The sequence below is a fragment of the Liolophura sinensis genome, chromosome 1 (genome assembly GCF_032854445.1).
Source record: "Liolophura sinensis isolate JHLJ2023 chromosome 1, CUHK_Ljap_v2, whole genome shotgun sequence".
Classification (NCBI taxonomy): Eukaryota; Metazoa; Mollusca; class Polyplacophora; order Chitonida; family Chitonidae; genus Liolophura; species Liolophura sinensis.
In genome coordinates, this window is record NC_088295.1 from 86,019,091 (window position 1) to 86,036,408 (window position 17,318).

The 17,318-nt window shown below is 37.4% G+C and overlaps 2 protein-coding genes across 2 annotated transcripts; one reads left to right on the forward strand and one right to left on the reverse strand.

The window, feature by feature from the left end:
* The first annotated feature begins 1,687 nt into the window (after positions 1–1,687).
* Positions 1,688–6,785, forward strand: LOC135461931 (HIG1 domain family member 1A, mitochondrial-like). The gene is made up of 3 exons (XM_064739219.1): positions 1,688–1,825; positions 4,809–4,961; positions 5,842–6,785. The coding sequence occupies exons 2-3, from the start codon at positions 4,841–4,843 to the stop codon at positions 6,036–6,038; spliced, it is 318 nt and encodes a 105-aa protein (XP_064595289.1). The 5' UTR covers positions 1,688–1,825; positions 4,809–4,840; the 3' UTR covers positions 6,039–6,785.
* A 198-nt stretch (positions 6,786–6,983) lies between these two features.
* Positions 6,984–17,296, reverse strand: LOC135461930 (ras suppressor protein 1-like). The gene is made up of 9 exons (XM_064739218.1): positions 17,115–17,296; positions 15,155–15,205; positions 14,859–14,926; positions 14,306–14,358; positions 13,626–13,744; positions 13,303–13,385; positions 12,336–12,450; positions 11,352–11,484; positions 6,984–10,488 (listed from the first exon to the last, which is right to left on the reverse strand). Exons 1-9 carry the CDS (start codon positions 17,221–17,223, stop codon positions 10,404–10,406), a joined length of 816 nt encoding a protein of 271 aa, XP_064595288.1. The 5' UTR covers positions 17,224–17,296; the 3' UTR covers positions 6,984–10,403.
* Positions 17,297–17,318: the final 22 nt, after the last annotated feature.

Below are 17,318 nucleotides of genomic sequence, written 5' to 3' on the forward strand. Positions count from 1 at the left end.
TATATATATATATATATGTTTGTACAAAGAATAAATTACTGAGTTTTATCCCATTATCCTACAGGCATATACATGTAGGTCCTTAAGCATTTCTTCTTTGACTGAGGCGACATATAGGTATAAGTTAACCATCGACGTAATAAATTTATCTCTGCATGGGATTTTTCATCACCATATCACATCTTTGTTATATTTAACAAATTCCTGGGAGTTCCTGTAAGTCTGTAAATGTATATACATGGGTTGGGACACGCAGTCCAGCATAAGGAGTTGATAACAATCATGTTTTAACCACATTCGCCACATACCTTGTTATTTGTTTAAACAAATCGCTACAAAGTGTGCACACACCCTTTCTCAATCGACACGGACTGTAAAATTCATTGGTGTAAATAAAGTTTTTGATACAGTTGAGGTTACAATTCCGTAGTGGTTAGTTATAGGCCTATATACACGTATAACTTTGTGAGAAATGTGAGAAACTTAGATTCCCCAGTAATTACGCCCATGCATAAATTCATAATTATGTAGGCCCGCTCTATAGTGCAGGCACGAATATATTCATGTCTGACGGATGTGGGTGTACTTTTGCAGTGGTGATGAAATAGCATGATCACAGGCTACCACGCAAACGTAGGATTATATTTCTCTTTATATTGCTTATTTTCTTTATATTGTCACTATATGGAGTGTCCTCATACTGGGATTCGTGTGATTATGCATAACTGAAATTATTGTTACAGACTATCCTTTATTGAAATGCGATGCAATTATAGGCCAGCACAAGATGGCCGCACCATCGTATTTTAAGAATTCTTGAGCACAATGTAAAACACAAGTCAGATAAACAAATAAACATGAGAACCAGGGCTGCATAACTACTGCTTCAAACGTTACAGTTATATGCTTCAATCACAGGCGCCTGTCCTTGTAGCATATATATTAGCTGTAATATATACGTCGTTGATGTATACTGGAAAGTTCGTCAAGACAACATAGGGTCTGATATCTCGTCTTGATGAAATGATATGACGTCCTGTTGACGTAGGCCTAATATATCTCGCCCTAACACAATATTTTTTTGTGTGTGTTATTTCTCCGTACTCGTATCCCTTTTACGGTTCCGTAGAACAAAAATGAATAAAAAATCGTTATAGGAAACAAAGTGGTCATTGAAACATATAAGCTATGATCAGACTAAAGACTAAACCCAATTTACACATTTTGGTGAAATTCGTTCTCAGAAAAAACTTTTGTTCAGTATAAAATATTAGAAGCCACCGGGCCGTGGAATCAGACAAGACTCAGAGAGTGACTAGCGAGACTATCTGTATATATCATGATGACATTTTTGTCGCCAAGCAACAGCTCTAAAAAGCACATCAGTATTTTATTTATTTCCTTGTTGATTTTAAATTTAGATACCAGAGGCCTATACATTCACCCATTCAAGTGTATGCTAACAACGTACAGTGACGTTTGAACGAGCTGTTATGCAGCTAATTCCTAGGTTTGATTATAATATTGATGGCTGATTAGTTGATGGACAGGCAGGAAAGGCAGGTTCCTGTGCATCAAACAATCAGTCATCCAAATATTATGTTTCGGCAAGTATTTCAGCAAACCGAAAATAAAAGCCTAATTCGTGTATGTTCGGAATCACGGAAATAGTCGAGGTGAAATCCTGATGACCTGTGACGTCACATAAGGTCATTTAGTTACATCAGCTGGCCGTCACGTCGTGCCGGGTTTAACCTTGTAGCTGGTCCTAGTAGTGGTTATAACATCAGTTTGAGAAGCTCTTTGACAGAGGAAGGATAACCAGGTATGTAATCACAAGTTGAATTTATAGTATTCAGCCGAGAATTAATCCTGTGATGTATTGTACTGATGATTCAACTGGGTGATTTCGATATCCGTTATTGTTCAACAACAACAAAAAAGCCAGAAATGTAGGTAGGCCTACTGGTAATCGTAATGTTTGAGCATTTTTGTTGAATTGTTTCAGTTCTAGCAAAATCAAGAATTGTGGCCGCACGCTGCTTAACATACACTGACACATATGTTGTTCAGTTACTGGTATACAATGTGACTGCCAGTTACTGACTGACAACACAAGAGTCCTCTATTAGTGTTGTCGCCATGTCTTTTATTCCCGACACTGTACAACAGTGGATAATATTTACTAAAATGTATGAAAACTTCTAGGCTTATTATTGTTTAATAAACACTCTATGTAAAGTTAATAAAAATCATGAAAATGTCGAGTATGCTCTGCTTTTCACCCATTCAAGTCCAAGATGGAATGCTCGACTGGCGTGAAAACAGAAATCACATGGAGGAAATGAAAATATGATCCATCAGAGTAAAATTTCCTGTTTCACAACACTGCCTATTACAGTATCTCTCAGAAAACAATAATTTATAAGTATAAGTGTTTTCAGAATGAAAAAAAGGAATTCAAGACCAACAAAACCAGCACTGGCCTGACTGGGCGCAGTCGAACTTTCAACTGTAAAACAGCTGAGCTTAAACATTTCCACAAATCAATAAAAACTCTAAAAGGCCTTAAAATAAGGTTCGATTATGGTAACCCATGTACAGGTTACCACTTTCTGGTTGTTGGTAACCCATTTACAAGAAAAAGTTACCACGCGTTGTCGTCCGTGTAGCCAAATAGGAAAACAAAAGTTTATTGCCAGTAGCTGATCACAGTCAAAAACCTGTACATGATATTTAGACTTTGATAGACTAACTTGCCTAATTTTAATCATTTGTGGTAATTTGCAGTCTGTTGTAGTTTAAATTTTAAACAAACAATGAGCCAATGTTTTGTTATCTGACAGGATCAATTTGATGGACTCGACTGATCACGTGGTAAAATGAAAGTAATGAAGACGAGGCTGTGATGGATGCATTTCTAACGCATTTACCCATTGGTGCAATTGAGACGATTGCCCAGTGAGCATCGCGGTTCTAATTATATCTATCATGCAGCTATGGTGGATACTTTTGACACCTTACTCCTAAGCGTGAATTGATTCGATAATATGTTTATGGTGGCCAGAAGACAGAAAATTACACGTGATGGCTTAAAGTAGGTGTCAGTGAACTACATCCCTCTATGAGCTTAAAACACACACGCAGTCAGTAAACAGAACCGGTGCTTGATTGTAAACAGATCTTATGACAGCAGATTTTCAGTACCGGGTACAGTTGACAACAGGCAAATAGGATTACTACAGGTTAATAGGGCTCATCAGAGGAGAAGGTCAGATATTTAGACCCTCTACAGGGGCAGGACACATGTTGAGAGGGGCAGGGTGCTGCGCTCCTCTGGCAACATATATCCACGATACTGCTTAGATTGCAGACGCATGAGTGCGCAAGTCACCCATTAGTTCCTGTTAGTCGCCCTCAGCTGAACAAGTGGCCATATCGATCGAAATGGACATCAAGATACGCCCATCTGCAAAATTCTGTCCAAACTCTGAAAATCAAGTTTAAAACCAAACATGACAAAGTCAACAGAGAACTTCTATGAATGTTGCCAAGGGTTGCATCTGTGTTTTCCTTGGCTTCCATGTTAATCGGTGCAGAGTTACATTGTCTAGGACTAGTTGTTCAGTGTCCTTTATTTTCATTTGATCAAAAACTGGACGCAACACGGTTTTAAGGTTTTAAATATACAAATAGTTGCTATTTAATGTTCTTGTTCATGTTAAACCACATATAGGTTAAGGCAAACATAGAGTGATTTGCAATCTTGAGCCACTGGGTCCAATCTGACCTGTGTCTAATGTTTATGTCCAGAAGTTTGAGAAAACCTTGCTATTCTGAGTATTCTGGTAATGTCTGACCAGATTTGGTGTCACTGCCTGTAGGTGGCAGTTGTTGGCTCTGATGTAGCAGTGTGACGGTCATGTGACCTGTTGCATGTGACCTGATGTATCACAATGACTTAACTACACAGATCAAGACAACTGGAGACTGGATGCTTCAGGTCGCAGAACAGTAGAACATGTTCATCTCCAAGCAACTGATGAGTGATCGCGAGCCTAGGCAGACCAGCTACGATCAGTGGTCGATCTACACCCAGCTTTAGTTGCAAACCTGTAACTCTGATTCGACAATGTGAAACAAGATGCAATGTGTCGTACCTGAAGAAAGATATTTTGCTCGCGATATCTTCAAGTAAAAGTGATGCCTTCGCATGTAACACTTTAATATTACCTTACTTCCATGGTGGCCAAATTGAGCAGTTCGTTGGTCACAGGTACAAGGTTTTATAGGTGCAGATTGTTTGTGATGGGGAACTAGAAATTTAGTGCAATTGGCATAATGAATTATTACAAACCATGTTTGTGTGCAAGGAGGAAAGCACAATTCCATATAGAAATGTGGAAATTAAAAATACCATATTTACCACTTAAAGAAAATTTTGATGATAAAAAATCAGTTAGAAAGGACAAATATGCAACTTATCGCAGATTCCTGTTATAATTTTAGTCATCAGAAATTAGCGAAAATGCATCTGCAGTTATCTGACAGGCCTTAACTGAGGGTAAATAGTGACCCCTCCCCTGCTTTCCTTGACCTTAGGGCTAGTAGTTCCTCTGCTTCAGAACCATTCCCCGCTGCACCACCAAATTCTATGATGAGGTTCACAATAAGCAGTTTCAACACCTGTCTCCAGTTAGGGTAGCCCTGACGGCAATGTCAGGTGTATACCTGTACCGTGTGCACTTCACATTTAATTACCAAACTGTCTGAATAACCTGGCTTATTTTCTTCTTTGTCTTTTTTAGCTTAAGCAGTAACCGATACAAGCTAGGATTATATGACTGACCCTGATAAGATGACGTCCGCCCCTCAGAAGCCAGAGATAGCACCTCAGTGGGAGGAGTCTCACGGCAGTAAACTGTGGAGAAAAACTAAAGAAGCACCTTTTGTTCCAATTGGTAATTCACACATTGATCTACAATGTTTTGTCTTCTGGCGTTCTTGTGTGTGGAGAATAGACTATGACCAGGCTGCTGTGTTGTTATCTGGAAGTATATACACATGTACATGCAATACAGCCTGTCATTGTCAAAGCTGGAAAGAATTCTTCTACTAAGGCTGTGTTTCCACTGAGAATGTGGACACGTTTCAGCATATTTTTGTCACTCCCGTTCTTGGAAGAAGTAACGGACGAGTAATCGCAATCACGTCTGTGGTATGTACATGTTATCATAATATTTTCTGCTGAGGGAAAGTCACTAGATCTCTCAGCACCCAGAAATGATGTCAGTTGTGAGCCAGGGTTTGTCCGGGGAGACATACCATGTTAAGGTTTAGGCCACACCAATTTTATTTTGAGCTGAGCTGACAGTCCATAAGTGGAAAAAAACAGAATTGAAAAACCAGCCTTTTATTTTGTCCGAGCTAAATGTGTTATATGGTTGTCTAAATTTTTCTAGGTTTAAAGATAGCATAAATATAGCTATAACAGGACCAGTTGCTGGGAGAGTTCAGTTTCCACAAATCAGATGATTTTACAGGGTTATTTTTGGTTTCATACCCTTGGACGACATTGAGAAAAAGATTCATTCTGGCCGTAAAACAAAAATTGAAATTGGTCTGGCCTTAGGTCCTCATAGTCTGGGAATGCTGGCAGTGGACACACACGTTGTCAGATTGCAGCAGCCATCACACACACAGGCTAACAAATCATCTCATTATATCATGTGTTTTTTAAAATGTTGTCTGTACTTCTGACTTTCTTAGTTTCCTTCCAGTTTACTTCTGTACATGATCATGTTCTCTGACCAGTAATCTCAAATGTCTGGCATTTTGCAGGCCTTGTTGGGCTGACCGGGGCTGTGGTGATGGGGGCAATCAAGTACAAGAACCGGGGACAGATGACAACATCCATGTACTTGATGCAATTACGTGTCGTTGCGCAGTCAATGGTGGTCGGGGCCATGACTTTGGGTGTAGGCTATTCTCTGTTATCAGACTACTTCAAGACCTCAGATTCACCGAAAAACGGCTGATCAAACAACTGTAATAATCTCAATGCGTATCCAAATTTCAGGATAATTTTGTCATGGCTTTCTAGACAGGACCAAACACAATAATATTTATTTCTTTTTCATTGCAATTCCTACATGGACCTTGCTATAAGAAAGCCACTAAGTTGACTTGCATGTGAAGGCCTTACGGTGTACAGGAATATTCATGTTCAAGTTTCCCAGGTATTTTAGATCAACACTTTTAAGTACACTTCTGTTATAGAAGTGTGTGATTTTTAGTTATCTGTAATTTACTTGTGGAGGAACTGTGATAGTTTTGTCGGTTTAAGAGATATTTGTTGTCCATTTATGAGCTGCCTCAACTACATATTTTTATGCAGTGAGATGTTTTTTGCTGAAGTCTGTCTGCTTCCCATGCTTTTAAAAATCTTCAAAAGTTATATTTATTGCAGCCATGTCATTTACAGTTACTTTAATTTTATAGCTTTTGTGCTGATTGAGAGACCAGTGAGTTTTCAGTACATGTACATATATTTGTAAACGTCAAAACATTCAGTTCTCATTTCTATCGAGCATCGCATTTTAACGCTATGACTGCGACAAATATAATTGTTATATTATTGTGTTTATAGAGTACAGAGAAAGGTATTTGAAAGTTTGTGTTTATATGAAAAGAAATTGTAATTGGCACTATTAAAACTGAAAGTGTCAACCAAACAATGTTTTTATAATACATTTTGCAACCACACCCCTGAATTCCAACCTTTTATGTTGTGATGAGATGGTTCTGATATGTTTGAGACATTTTCAAGAAATTGCTTTGATATGCCAGTGGTAACATCCAAGCAGTGATACCATAGTGTTAATGGGCATGATCAATGTTTCTAACCTTCAAATGCAACTCACCAGGCTCCATGCCATGTAAAAACACCTCATTCTCTGCTGATATACTGCAGGGCTTGTTCACTGCCTCCGTGCTTTGTGAGCACAGCTATACAGAAACTGACGAATTACAGAAAGAGTACACAGCTTGGACAGGCTGGCAGTGTTCCCCATTGTGGTGTTCAGGGGTCTTTTCATGTCCATATATAATCAGTACGCAATGATGCCATGTGTTCAAATCCAGCTCAGTCAATCTGAATTGGGCATACATACTTCCTCATTCAGCTTGTTTAGAATATTTTACATGTATTATAAAGGATAGCATGCTAGTTTCTTTACACCCTTGCCACAAGATATGACCAACCAATCCAGTTGTCAGGAGAACTAAAAGTGAGACTATGACAGCTGATGTCTGGTTTCAGGCCTTCGTTTTACATTGATCTGCCCAGCTGGCTGTGTATAGGTTCATAGCATAGCATGGCATACATACATTCGTGGCCTTAGCTGAACGGAAGGTTTGGGTGAGTCTGGGTTTTTTCTGATACCTATATGACCGCAGGTTTGTAAATGAAACATTCTCAAACATGGTCTAAACACTGACATGAAACCCTTGGTTTTTGTTTGCTCATCCATCACGTCATTTCTGAATGACAGAAAATAGGAAAAAATTAATAAGTTAAGAAAGCTATAGTATGCCCCAAAAGTGAATTTTTTTTGGCGTACCTCTCATTTCCTGTTAAACCATAGTCTTCATTGAATATAAGCTTTTCATGTATCCTTTAAAGTACCAGTTAATCAACATACATGTGTATAAAGTGAATTAATGGAAAAGTTTGTTAAAATTTTGACTGTAAAATATGTTGCATGAATTGTTTGGGTTGATGTGCATGACATAATGTTCAGAGCTAGTCATTTGTGAGGAGTGAGTGCTTGGTGTTTAACGTCGTACTTAACAAAATTTAAGTCATCTGACCACGAAGGAGTCCTTAGAGTGCATATAATGTGCCTCTTGTTGCAGGATGGATTTCCGCCACTCTGTTATCTAGTGCTGATTCACTGAGACAATTTACCGAAGGCAAGTGGGCAAACTGTTATACTGATACAGGTCAACCAGTCGTTGCACTATCCCCTTCATGCTGAACGCCAAGCGAGGAAGTTACAACCTCCCCTTTTTAATGTCCTAGGTGTGACTTGACCCAGGATTGACCCTGGATTTACCACTCCTGAAGACGATGCTCTACCAACTGTTCTATCGGGGGCCAGTAGAAGAGATCGTCATGGTACAACCAACATAATGTCCAGTGTGACATCAAGCGATTAAATATGTCATAATGACGGGCAGGCATAAACAAAGCAAAATGTTTATGACACATTTCTAATTCCTATATCGATTTTAAGAGAGTGTTTGTTAAAAAATAAAAAAAAAACTCAGAGACAAAGGAATTTCGTAAACAGCTTTACGTGATGTAACAGGCATAAATACAGTATATTTAGTAAAAAAATCAATGAAGGATACCTGTAGACTGAGTAAAATGTCTGCCAACATCAACAATGACAGGATAATTTTTCATTTGCGCAAGTAATGGTTATTCACCGCGACTTAAAATGGCCACTTGTGATTTCTTTTAATAAAATGGTGTAAAACAGTACTCCTGTCTCAGTCGTAAAATGTTGTTTAGTAAGCTACAGCTACAGGTACTTAGTGCAGGACTCCCTGCTTCACATTCACTGTATGGGAAGAGGAAATTTCAAACATATTTAACTACTCTATTTGGGCCTGTTGTTGTAACAGCCTGGCTCAACATCCATAACACATTGTGAAGACATACATCACCTTTGTCAATGTACTTGATGTAACGTATGTTGTGACATCATATGACAGAACATGGGCTGACATGATGTTTACATTCATTAACAATGGGAGGCGACAATAGGTGTCGCTTGTGTGAAGCAGGACCTTGAGCCATAGTTACGCCAAAAATAGTATGTAGTGCAAAGTCTATATGTTACAATGTACACTATCAGTTTCTATTGTAACGTACTGTCTTATGGCTAATGTAACGTCATCATGAAGAGCACAGAAAGGAACATTTGACGACAATAAAATGGTGTCAAGGCCCCCGGTTAGACAAGGTAACACTTAGCCAGGACTATGGTAGCTCATAGCACTGTATCCACTGAGAGGAACAAACTAAATAATACCGCTTAGCTTATGAGAAGCCAGGAACGGCTTGAATACCTCCTAACTTTTAAAAAAACATTAGGATGATTTCTGTGGATGATTACACTGGAGATATGCAAGACTTACTCATCAAATAACAGGCATTTGACACTTTGGGATAACAAGATTATTACAATGTTAAATTGGAAGAATTTCACGATCTGTAAGGCTCAAACTTACACGTTCGCATCGTACCATAGTGTAGCCAATATCATGGCAGACTATCAGGGCAGTGACAGTAGCAATACTAAATTTAGAGATACAAAAACGTAGCAAATGTAATAGAAGTATTAACACAGTCTGGCTAACTTATGAGTAGCATGCATAACTTAAATTAACTGGCAGAAATAAAAATCATAAAAAATGTATACAAAAACTACTTTTATTGTGGCAATTTTCTAACATCGGGTCAATCAAAGGCATTCCTATTTGATTGTTCTGATATTCTATATCCTTTAACAATCTAACGTATAAATATATTGCTAAAATATACACAATACGAAACACATATCTACATGTAATGTACCCATGGTTAACCTCTAAATTATGAGCACCATTATGAAATAAACAGCAGAAATAAAGTCTAAAACGTGATAGCAGGCAAAAAAAAAAAGGAAAGTTGAATCAGGAGTCAACTTCATATAGCCAATTTTACAGAAGTAAAAATTTAAATCACTAAGAGAAATCGGCTGCATGATCCATTCACTAAAATTCATTCAAAATTCTCATTAAAGTATTCTCATAAAATTGACTGACAGTGACACTACAAAGATTACAATCATGTGCTAGGCTGAGGTCATTGCAAACATGTTACGTGACCAAGGCAAAGGTCAGTCGTAGGTCAATGCTGGAGACCTTTGTGTACATGTATACAGGATGAGTTTCAGCAGATGTACAGATTTCATTCATCTAAAATAAGGCAGCAGAATGTACGTACAAAATGTCTGATGACAGACTCTTCACATAGCCTAACAGCACCTGCAACATGCATGCTTCCAGATACATAGTAAGTTCATAATGAGATTCACTGTAGACAGAGTAGATGACAATATGAAGGCAGATGAAAAGTCATTAAAATAGATGATTAAATGTGACCATGATGCATAGATGCCAGCTCAAGGTATAAGACACCATCACAGAACAGCCTCCGCTGATGCAGTACGTGCCACCAAGGAAGGACATTCTTCAGTTAGTATGAAGGCGTTTCTGTGTTCCTTGTCCTACAATTTTCTGTATGGGTATCAATGGGTCCACAATCCTCTGAAGCCCCTGTTCCAACTATATTAGTTTTTCCTGCTGATTTTCTTCGATTTGTCATTCGTCTTCGGAGGTGGAGCTGCTCCAGCAGCCATGTGACGCCCATACAAACTGGAAAAAAAAAAAAAAAAGAGATACAGAAATTTACATTATCAACAGGCTAACTACAGTATGACCCACTTTATTGTATAGACTAAATGAAAAAATATATTATGCAATTAAATGATCTATTTATTTAACCGAGTTCACCAATATATGTAGTTGTCTCCCTCGGTCCGTAAAATGCATGCGAGGCTCTCTGGCATGCTACTGGCATGCTATCAGGCTATCTTTTAATCTGTGACAATCACCATGTGTCGAGTTGCAGTGTTTTTTTTTGTAACCAGGTTTCAGTTGGGATTTTATCTCCTGACCTGATGAATCCCTAAGTTGGGGGGTGGGGGTTGGGGGGGGGGGAGGGGCAAACTAGCCGATCAAGCCAGACAAGCAATTAAGCATATCATCCATTAAAACGATATGCAGTTAGCAGGTCTTTAAACAGTGAGTTAAAATATGATTTGGTTTTGCCACGGAGTTTACTATGCAATAAAATTGTTTATTCCATAAACTGATATGCAATTAACTGCGCGCGACTGTATCACCAAACCATTCTGACTTAATTAATGATTAATCCCGTCCTCAACAACACATATGTACAACGCTTTAATATAATTTTTTGGTTTGTTGCCAAATGTTAAAAGCTTAAAAGAAGTTACACACCATAATGTCCAGCACCTTGCAGACATTCTCCATGTGGCCAATGCCAGTCACAGAAGGTTCAAAGGTTAACACATTAAGATTCAAAAAGACCCAATTATTTGCTACCACAAAGCTATGCCTTTCAAAAATATACCATTTGAAGTATAAAAGTTCACAAAAACAGCACTCCTAATAAAGAAACAGGAACACACAACTAATATCCAAGATCAACTTACAACTTGTAGGTATCAGATCGAATGTAGTCAAACACATGTGAAATGCCAACTTGAAACTGGTCCGCAATTGGAGGTACCCATGGGTTGTTCTCAGCTTTAAATACTTGCTTGGTGCCAACCAAATCCAACAAACCTTCAAGTAATAATTAATACATAAATCATTAGCAAAGCTAGTTTACAATCAATTTATTCATTTATTTAATTGGTGTTTTATGCCGTGGGCAACTGAGCTCTCTGCTCGGTGGAAACCTGCGACCATTTGCAGGTTGCTGCAAGATCTTCCCATCTATGGCCTGAGAGGAAGCCTGCACAAGCTGGACTCACAGTGTCCACACTGGTGAGAGGCTCCTGGATCATTGCACCTATCTGCATACAGATGGGGACAGTTTTCCCTGTCCTCATGTCCTAACAAACAAATCAATTTTTTTAAATAAAGAAAATATCTCTTAATTCAAGCTCTTTCCATTTAATAAAACTGCCAAAAACCTGGAAACTGGAAGAATATTCAAAATCAGAAATGTATTATTGGCAGCCAAAACAGTGTTACATTTTCCACTCCATGTGAACACACAGTTTACTTCCTTGTTATCACCAGTGTATACTATATCTAACCCTGAACACTAAAGGTCTAATGTTCATTTTTATGTTTTATTGAGCACTCAAAATTCTTTCACATTTCTGACAAGGGCTGATTTCTAAAGGAATCAGCAGGTATCCAGAGAGAAACAACAATACAGAATTTTCATGAAAAATCAAAGACGGAAGAACTGCTTTAACTGGATGAGTAATACTACATGCAGTTACATGGCACTAGTGTCCAAAGAAGGTTTTCACAGGTAAAACTGTAAACTGTCCTGCCTCCACTTACGTGTACTTTAATCCTAAAAATATTTTTCCCGCATTCTGACACATAGGCACAGCCTTTCCCATGAAAGCTAAATGTATATTCAAAGAAACGATCACACAATGGTGCATTCTACATACCAAGTTCTGGAGGTAAAACTGTTAAACGGTTTCCTTGAATGTGAAGTTCTCTTAATCTCTGAAGGTCACCAATTTCCTTTGGCAAGTACACTAGGTCATTGTCTCTCAAAACAAGCTAAAACAAAAACACAAACCAATGGAATACTCCAATAAAGGTGTCCAAATAGCTGCAAAAACAGATCGTTTTCCGTTGTAATACTGGTGCACTACCTACATGTTTTAGGAGCACATATATGTGAGCACAAAAAAGTATGATGTACAAGAGGCAAGAACCTACTACATGGCTTTGAACTAGAAACAGTTTTATGAGAACACACTGACATACTGTACATAACTAAGGCAGCAATTAACCCATGATAAAACCAGGAACATAAACTATACTAATCTTGTGACAGTTTTTTTCCCTAAACTTTGTGTAAATGTGCCCGGACATTTTATATTATAGCAGAACTTAATGTTTGAGTGGAGTGATCACTCTCACTTCCTAATACTCATCTTAAATTTACCTAATGCATTAGGCATTACTGTGTGTAGTTTTACTTAAACTGCTTGTACTTAAGATAAATATAATGTGCATACTTTACGACATCCCCTCTTTGCACGATGGGTAAGATGTGCACAGACTTTGAGAATGATAGTGCCAGTACATCGGGGTAAAAGAACCTTGACATTAGTGGACTGCATTAGCTCAATAATGTTATTCACATGCCTCAAACAAGCTTAATATGAGTTGCCAATATCCCCATCTTAGATGTTCAGTGATCCACTTCCACTAGATTTGAATGAAATGCCCTGAACACAATTTTATCACATTTCCTTGTTAAGGTATTTGCTTAATTTAAAATATCCCCCTTGTTGAATGCTGTGTGTTGTGAACTCAAAGTCTGACAAATACTGGTCCAACAGGTTGAAAAATAATAGATTAATGCATATTTATGTGATCATATGATAAGACAGGTTTACTTACAATCTGAAGGTTTTTCAATTTTCCAATATCAGGTGGAAGAACTTCAAAATCATTGTCACCCATATACAGTCCTCTTAAGGTGTCTGAAAAGGGGCAGGCATGATAACATTAGACATACATGTATTACAAAATATGCATGACAATGTTAAAAGGGAGGTAGAAACTTGGAGGTTGATCATTTTAACACAAATACATGTACATTAATACCACATGTACATTCTTTCATTGGTGCTCACAAAAATGTTCAGATTCTCTACCTCTATTGCAGAAGAAGATCAACAAAATGGTATATCTAAATAACAAAACTGTTTTAAAGTTATTACCGAGACAAAAGAAATTCCCCGGTAGTGACTGTTCATTGAGATTGTTGTAGGTTAGGTCCAAAACCTCTAAAGCTGGAAAAGCTCCAAATCCTCTTGGCAAGGATGACAAACGGTTGATTCTAATTGTACACAGAAAGATCAGAACATGTAATTAAATAATTTTTAATTTAATTTAAAACAATCATCACAGTCAAGAGAAGACATTAACAATCCAGGTAGAAACAAAATGAATATTATTTGCAAGACCAATTAGAATGATGGACTATCAGGAGAGCTTTGTGGTGAATTTTACATATTTTCATCTTTTGCCTAAATCTATTTTTTTTAATATGTTCAGTTGTCAAGAATTATGTTTTAGGAATCACACATTGTACAAATACTTGCAAAAAAATATTCTTTTTTTTTTTTTGATAAAGGTAATTTGATCTTTTCATTAACTTATCTGACTCGAGATAGAAGGGTTCAAAATCATACATTTTTCCGAATGCGTTAAGGCCAACCTTAATCAGGCTTAATTAGAGGTACTCGGGCTTGACACAGGAGACCAACACACCTTGCCAAGTACCCGAAAACATTTTCAAGTATCCTTTAACCCAAGCAACAGTGTTTTAGTCCCAAAGGCAGAAATCCAATCATACTTCACATTCATGACATCTGGATGGATCATGGTCAGTACTTACCCCAGATTAAGAATGCGCAGTTTTGGCAAGGAACTGATAGTGGTAGGTAATTCCTACAAGAAGTGAAATAAGGCATAATTACATATAAAAAACAACTGTGGAAAATGATCCTCAGGCAGAGTTTCTTTGGTGCTGTTTTCTTGGTGAAATAATCTGATCAATGTAACTTTAAACATACCATAAAAAAAAAACAATCAAATAAATAAACAAATTCAACACTCTGTAAAAACTTCAACCTTTACAACAACTTTCATGAAAGTTGAAATCATCAGAGCACACATCATAAAATTAAACGAAGTTCTAAAAATAATATATCATATTATCTTCAGAGCTTGATTCTGATGCTTGTCACCTTAATAGCTTTCATACTAAACCATATCTTTTTCTGTGTTACTTTATTGTCATTATCCATTTAACCAGCAAGGCCATACAAAAAGTTTCTCTTAGCAATTAAATATTTCAAAGGGAATTTATTTCCAATGGTTTACATTTTCATCTAAATAAATCTGAAATACGATCAGAGTTAAAAAAAGAAAAAAAAATGGAAATTTACCTCAATGATGTTGTTAAACAAATTCAGAATCTCCAAGTTGACAAAATCAGCAATATTGGCTGGAATAACTGAAAATGGACAAGAAGTAGACAATATTAAGACATGCTAGCTTTCCTCACAATCTTCCATGGACTCAGTATACCATCCATTTAAAGCTTTAGGCAGAATCTTTTGCACCAGTGGATCACACTTAAACATACAAAACTTATACACATTTTTCCTTTAAATGAAAGGAACTTGTCCACGAGTTCAGCAAACTGTCTGTTCTATTTACTATAATATGCAGTTTTACTTACTAGATATTTTATTATGACTCAGTGTCAGCCTGGTTAGATGACGTAGGGACACTGTAAAAAAAAAAGAATAAGAATGCAAAGTTATTTCAGCGCCTTAAATTAACAGTCAGTACCTCCCTTAATGTGCTAGGATTACACAGACATAACAAACATGCTAAAAGCAAAAAATTTGCAGTGTGTGAGAGAGTGCATCTTAAACAACAGATAATTATCCTGCTTAATTTGTGCGCCCCCCAAAAGTGTACTAGAGCCCAAGGGCTGTGAAATGGGTCTATAGCCCTTCTTCTATTTTCACTTTTCTTGTAGCTAATGACCAATTGTTTTCTTGTACAATTCACTGGTCTTCTCCACCCACAAAGGGCCTATCAGTTACTCTATCTGTAATGGAGGACCCGGAGGACCCACCTCATTATGACGTGACTTAATATCACGGCAACATATCTTAATACATGTTTTGGTCCTTACACTGTATATTTGTATCTCAACAGTATAAATATGGCAAGGACACATATGAAACATGTACAATCTGTCAACCTTTTTTTTCGATCTTTTCAGCATTATATATGCAGATGTTCAATAGGTACAGCAAATGTAATTAACAGCTCATTCCACAATTTAACAGATAACTTCAATGTACCATGAAAAACTTTGTCTAATAAGTTTGTTGGCATTCACGCAATAAGGAAGATCAACAACTGGTCAATAACCCAAGGGGTCAAGCAGTGCAACAGATAATTTTCAAGGTAGTATGGTACTCCCTACTTTTCCAAGAGAGGAAGTACTGGGTAAGCCTACTGCAGTACATATTTTTTGAAAATACTCAACACTTAACCATTTTAGGTCCCTAGCAATACATCTAGAAAGTATGAAGTTGATTGAGTGAAGGAGGTTGAGAAAATTGAAACCCTCAAAATAACGTATGCACATTCGGTAACCTTTTGTGACACGAAAATAAACAAATAATAAATGAAAGCAAGACTCCAAACATAATTAAAATTTTGATTCAATGCCTAATCATAACATATAAATCCCAACAAACAATGAAGAAAACATCACGAAAGAAAGCTAATATTTGACCATAACACACGGCCTATTTCTGACAGGTCGTACTTGGGTGAAACTAATTCCGGCAATTTCTTCACTTTTTTTCATGCCTCTACAATGGGCCTCTTGCGATTCTCACCAACAAATCCACAAAAATATATATGAAAATAATCCACAACCTGCCTGGTATCCTCCCACCATAATGCTGGCCGCCGTCGTATAAGTGAAATATTCTTGAGTAGGGCATAAAACATGAATCAAATAAATAGCTCAAAATAGTCCATGATCGTACCTTTACAATTCCGTGACACTGGGTCAGACTGATCATCACTTCAGAGGTTTTAAAATTGAACTTAATTATTATCTTTTAGCAATCGCCAGAAGCAGCCGGTGTGGTAAACAAAGTGACAGGCCCCACGTTAAACTCTTGAAAATGCACACAGTTGAGGACAATCACACTAGACAACATATTCTAACAGGAAACAAGGAATAAAGTGTCATTGGCATAAACAAAGATAAATGACCTGGAGTATTTGCCCACATTAGCTTTATGTGGACAAATATTTTCAGCAGATAGGTCGTGAGCTGGTGTCTATTAAAACAATACATCTATGTATTGTATGCTGTGTTGTTCAACAGGAATCACACTCCTGCGCATTAGCTACTGAGCCAGCACAATCTGACATCACTATCATTGAATAGTAACACACCAATGACATCACTGATATAATCTTCCAGTTAGCCTAACACATTTTTAGTGGTGCAAATTTTAAGACGGCTTAAACTACAAGCTAGCCGTTTTACCCTTATGCTGGAAAAACTAGTTTTCCGTGTTGTGTTTTTCTTTGCCCAAGCAAAAATCTGTTGATTATTAACACTGACAGGAGTTTGTACTCTGCACAAACTTGCCACTTACTCAGCCCTGGGACTTCAGTTATGTTGACAACATGACGATCTACCAGATCTATTTCCGGGTTGTTGTGTTCTCGATTCTCGTCAATGATTTTTTTCCACTTGGACATCATCTTTAACAATCTTTCTGATCCTTCCCCAAACAAACCTTCCTCCCGGCGACACCCAAAACAAATGCCCAAGAATGGAAATCATCAACACCGGAAGT

Bases quoted from the DNA above. Each gene is read 5' to 3' on its own strand.
- LOC135461930 (XM_064739218.1), bottom strand. From the start codon at position 17,223: ATGATGTCCAAGTGGAAAAAAATCATTGACGAGAATCGAGAACACAAC. The intron at 14,359-14,858 runs GTAAATTTCCAT...CACTTCTTGTAG, and splicing joins TGTTTAACAACATCATTGAG to GAATTACCTACCACTATCAG. The intron at 12,451-13,302 runs GTAAGTAAACCT...TTTTTGTTTTAG, and splicing joins AATTGAAAAACCTTCAGATT to CTTGTTTTGAGAGACAATGA.
- LOC135461931 (XM_064739219.1), top strand. From the start codon at position 4,841: ATGACTGACCCTGATAAGATGACGTCCGCCCCTCAGAAGCCAGAGATA. The intron at 4,962-5,841 runs GTAATTCACACA...GGCATTTTGCAG, and splicing joins AGCACCTTTTGTTCCAATTG to GCCTTGTTGGGCTGACCGGG.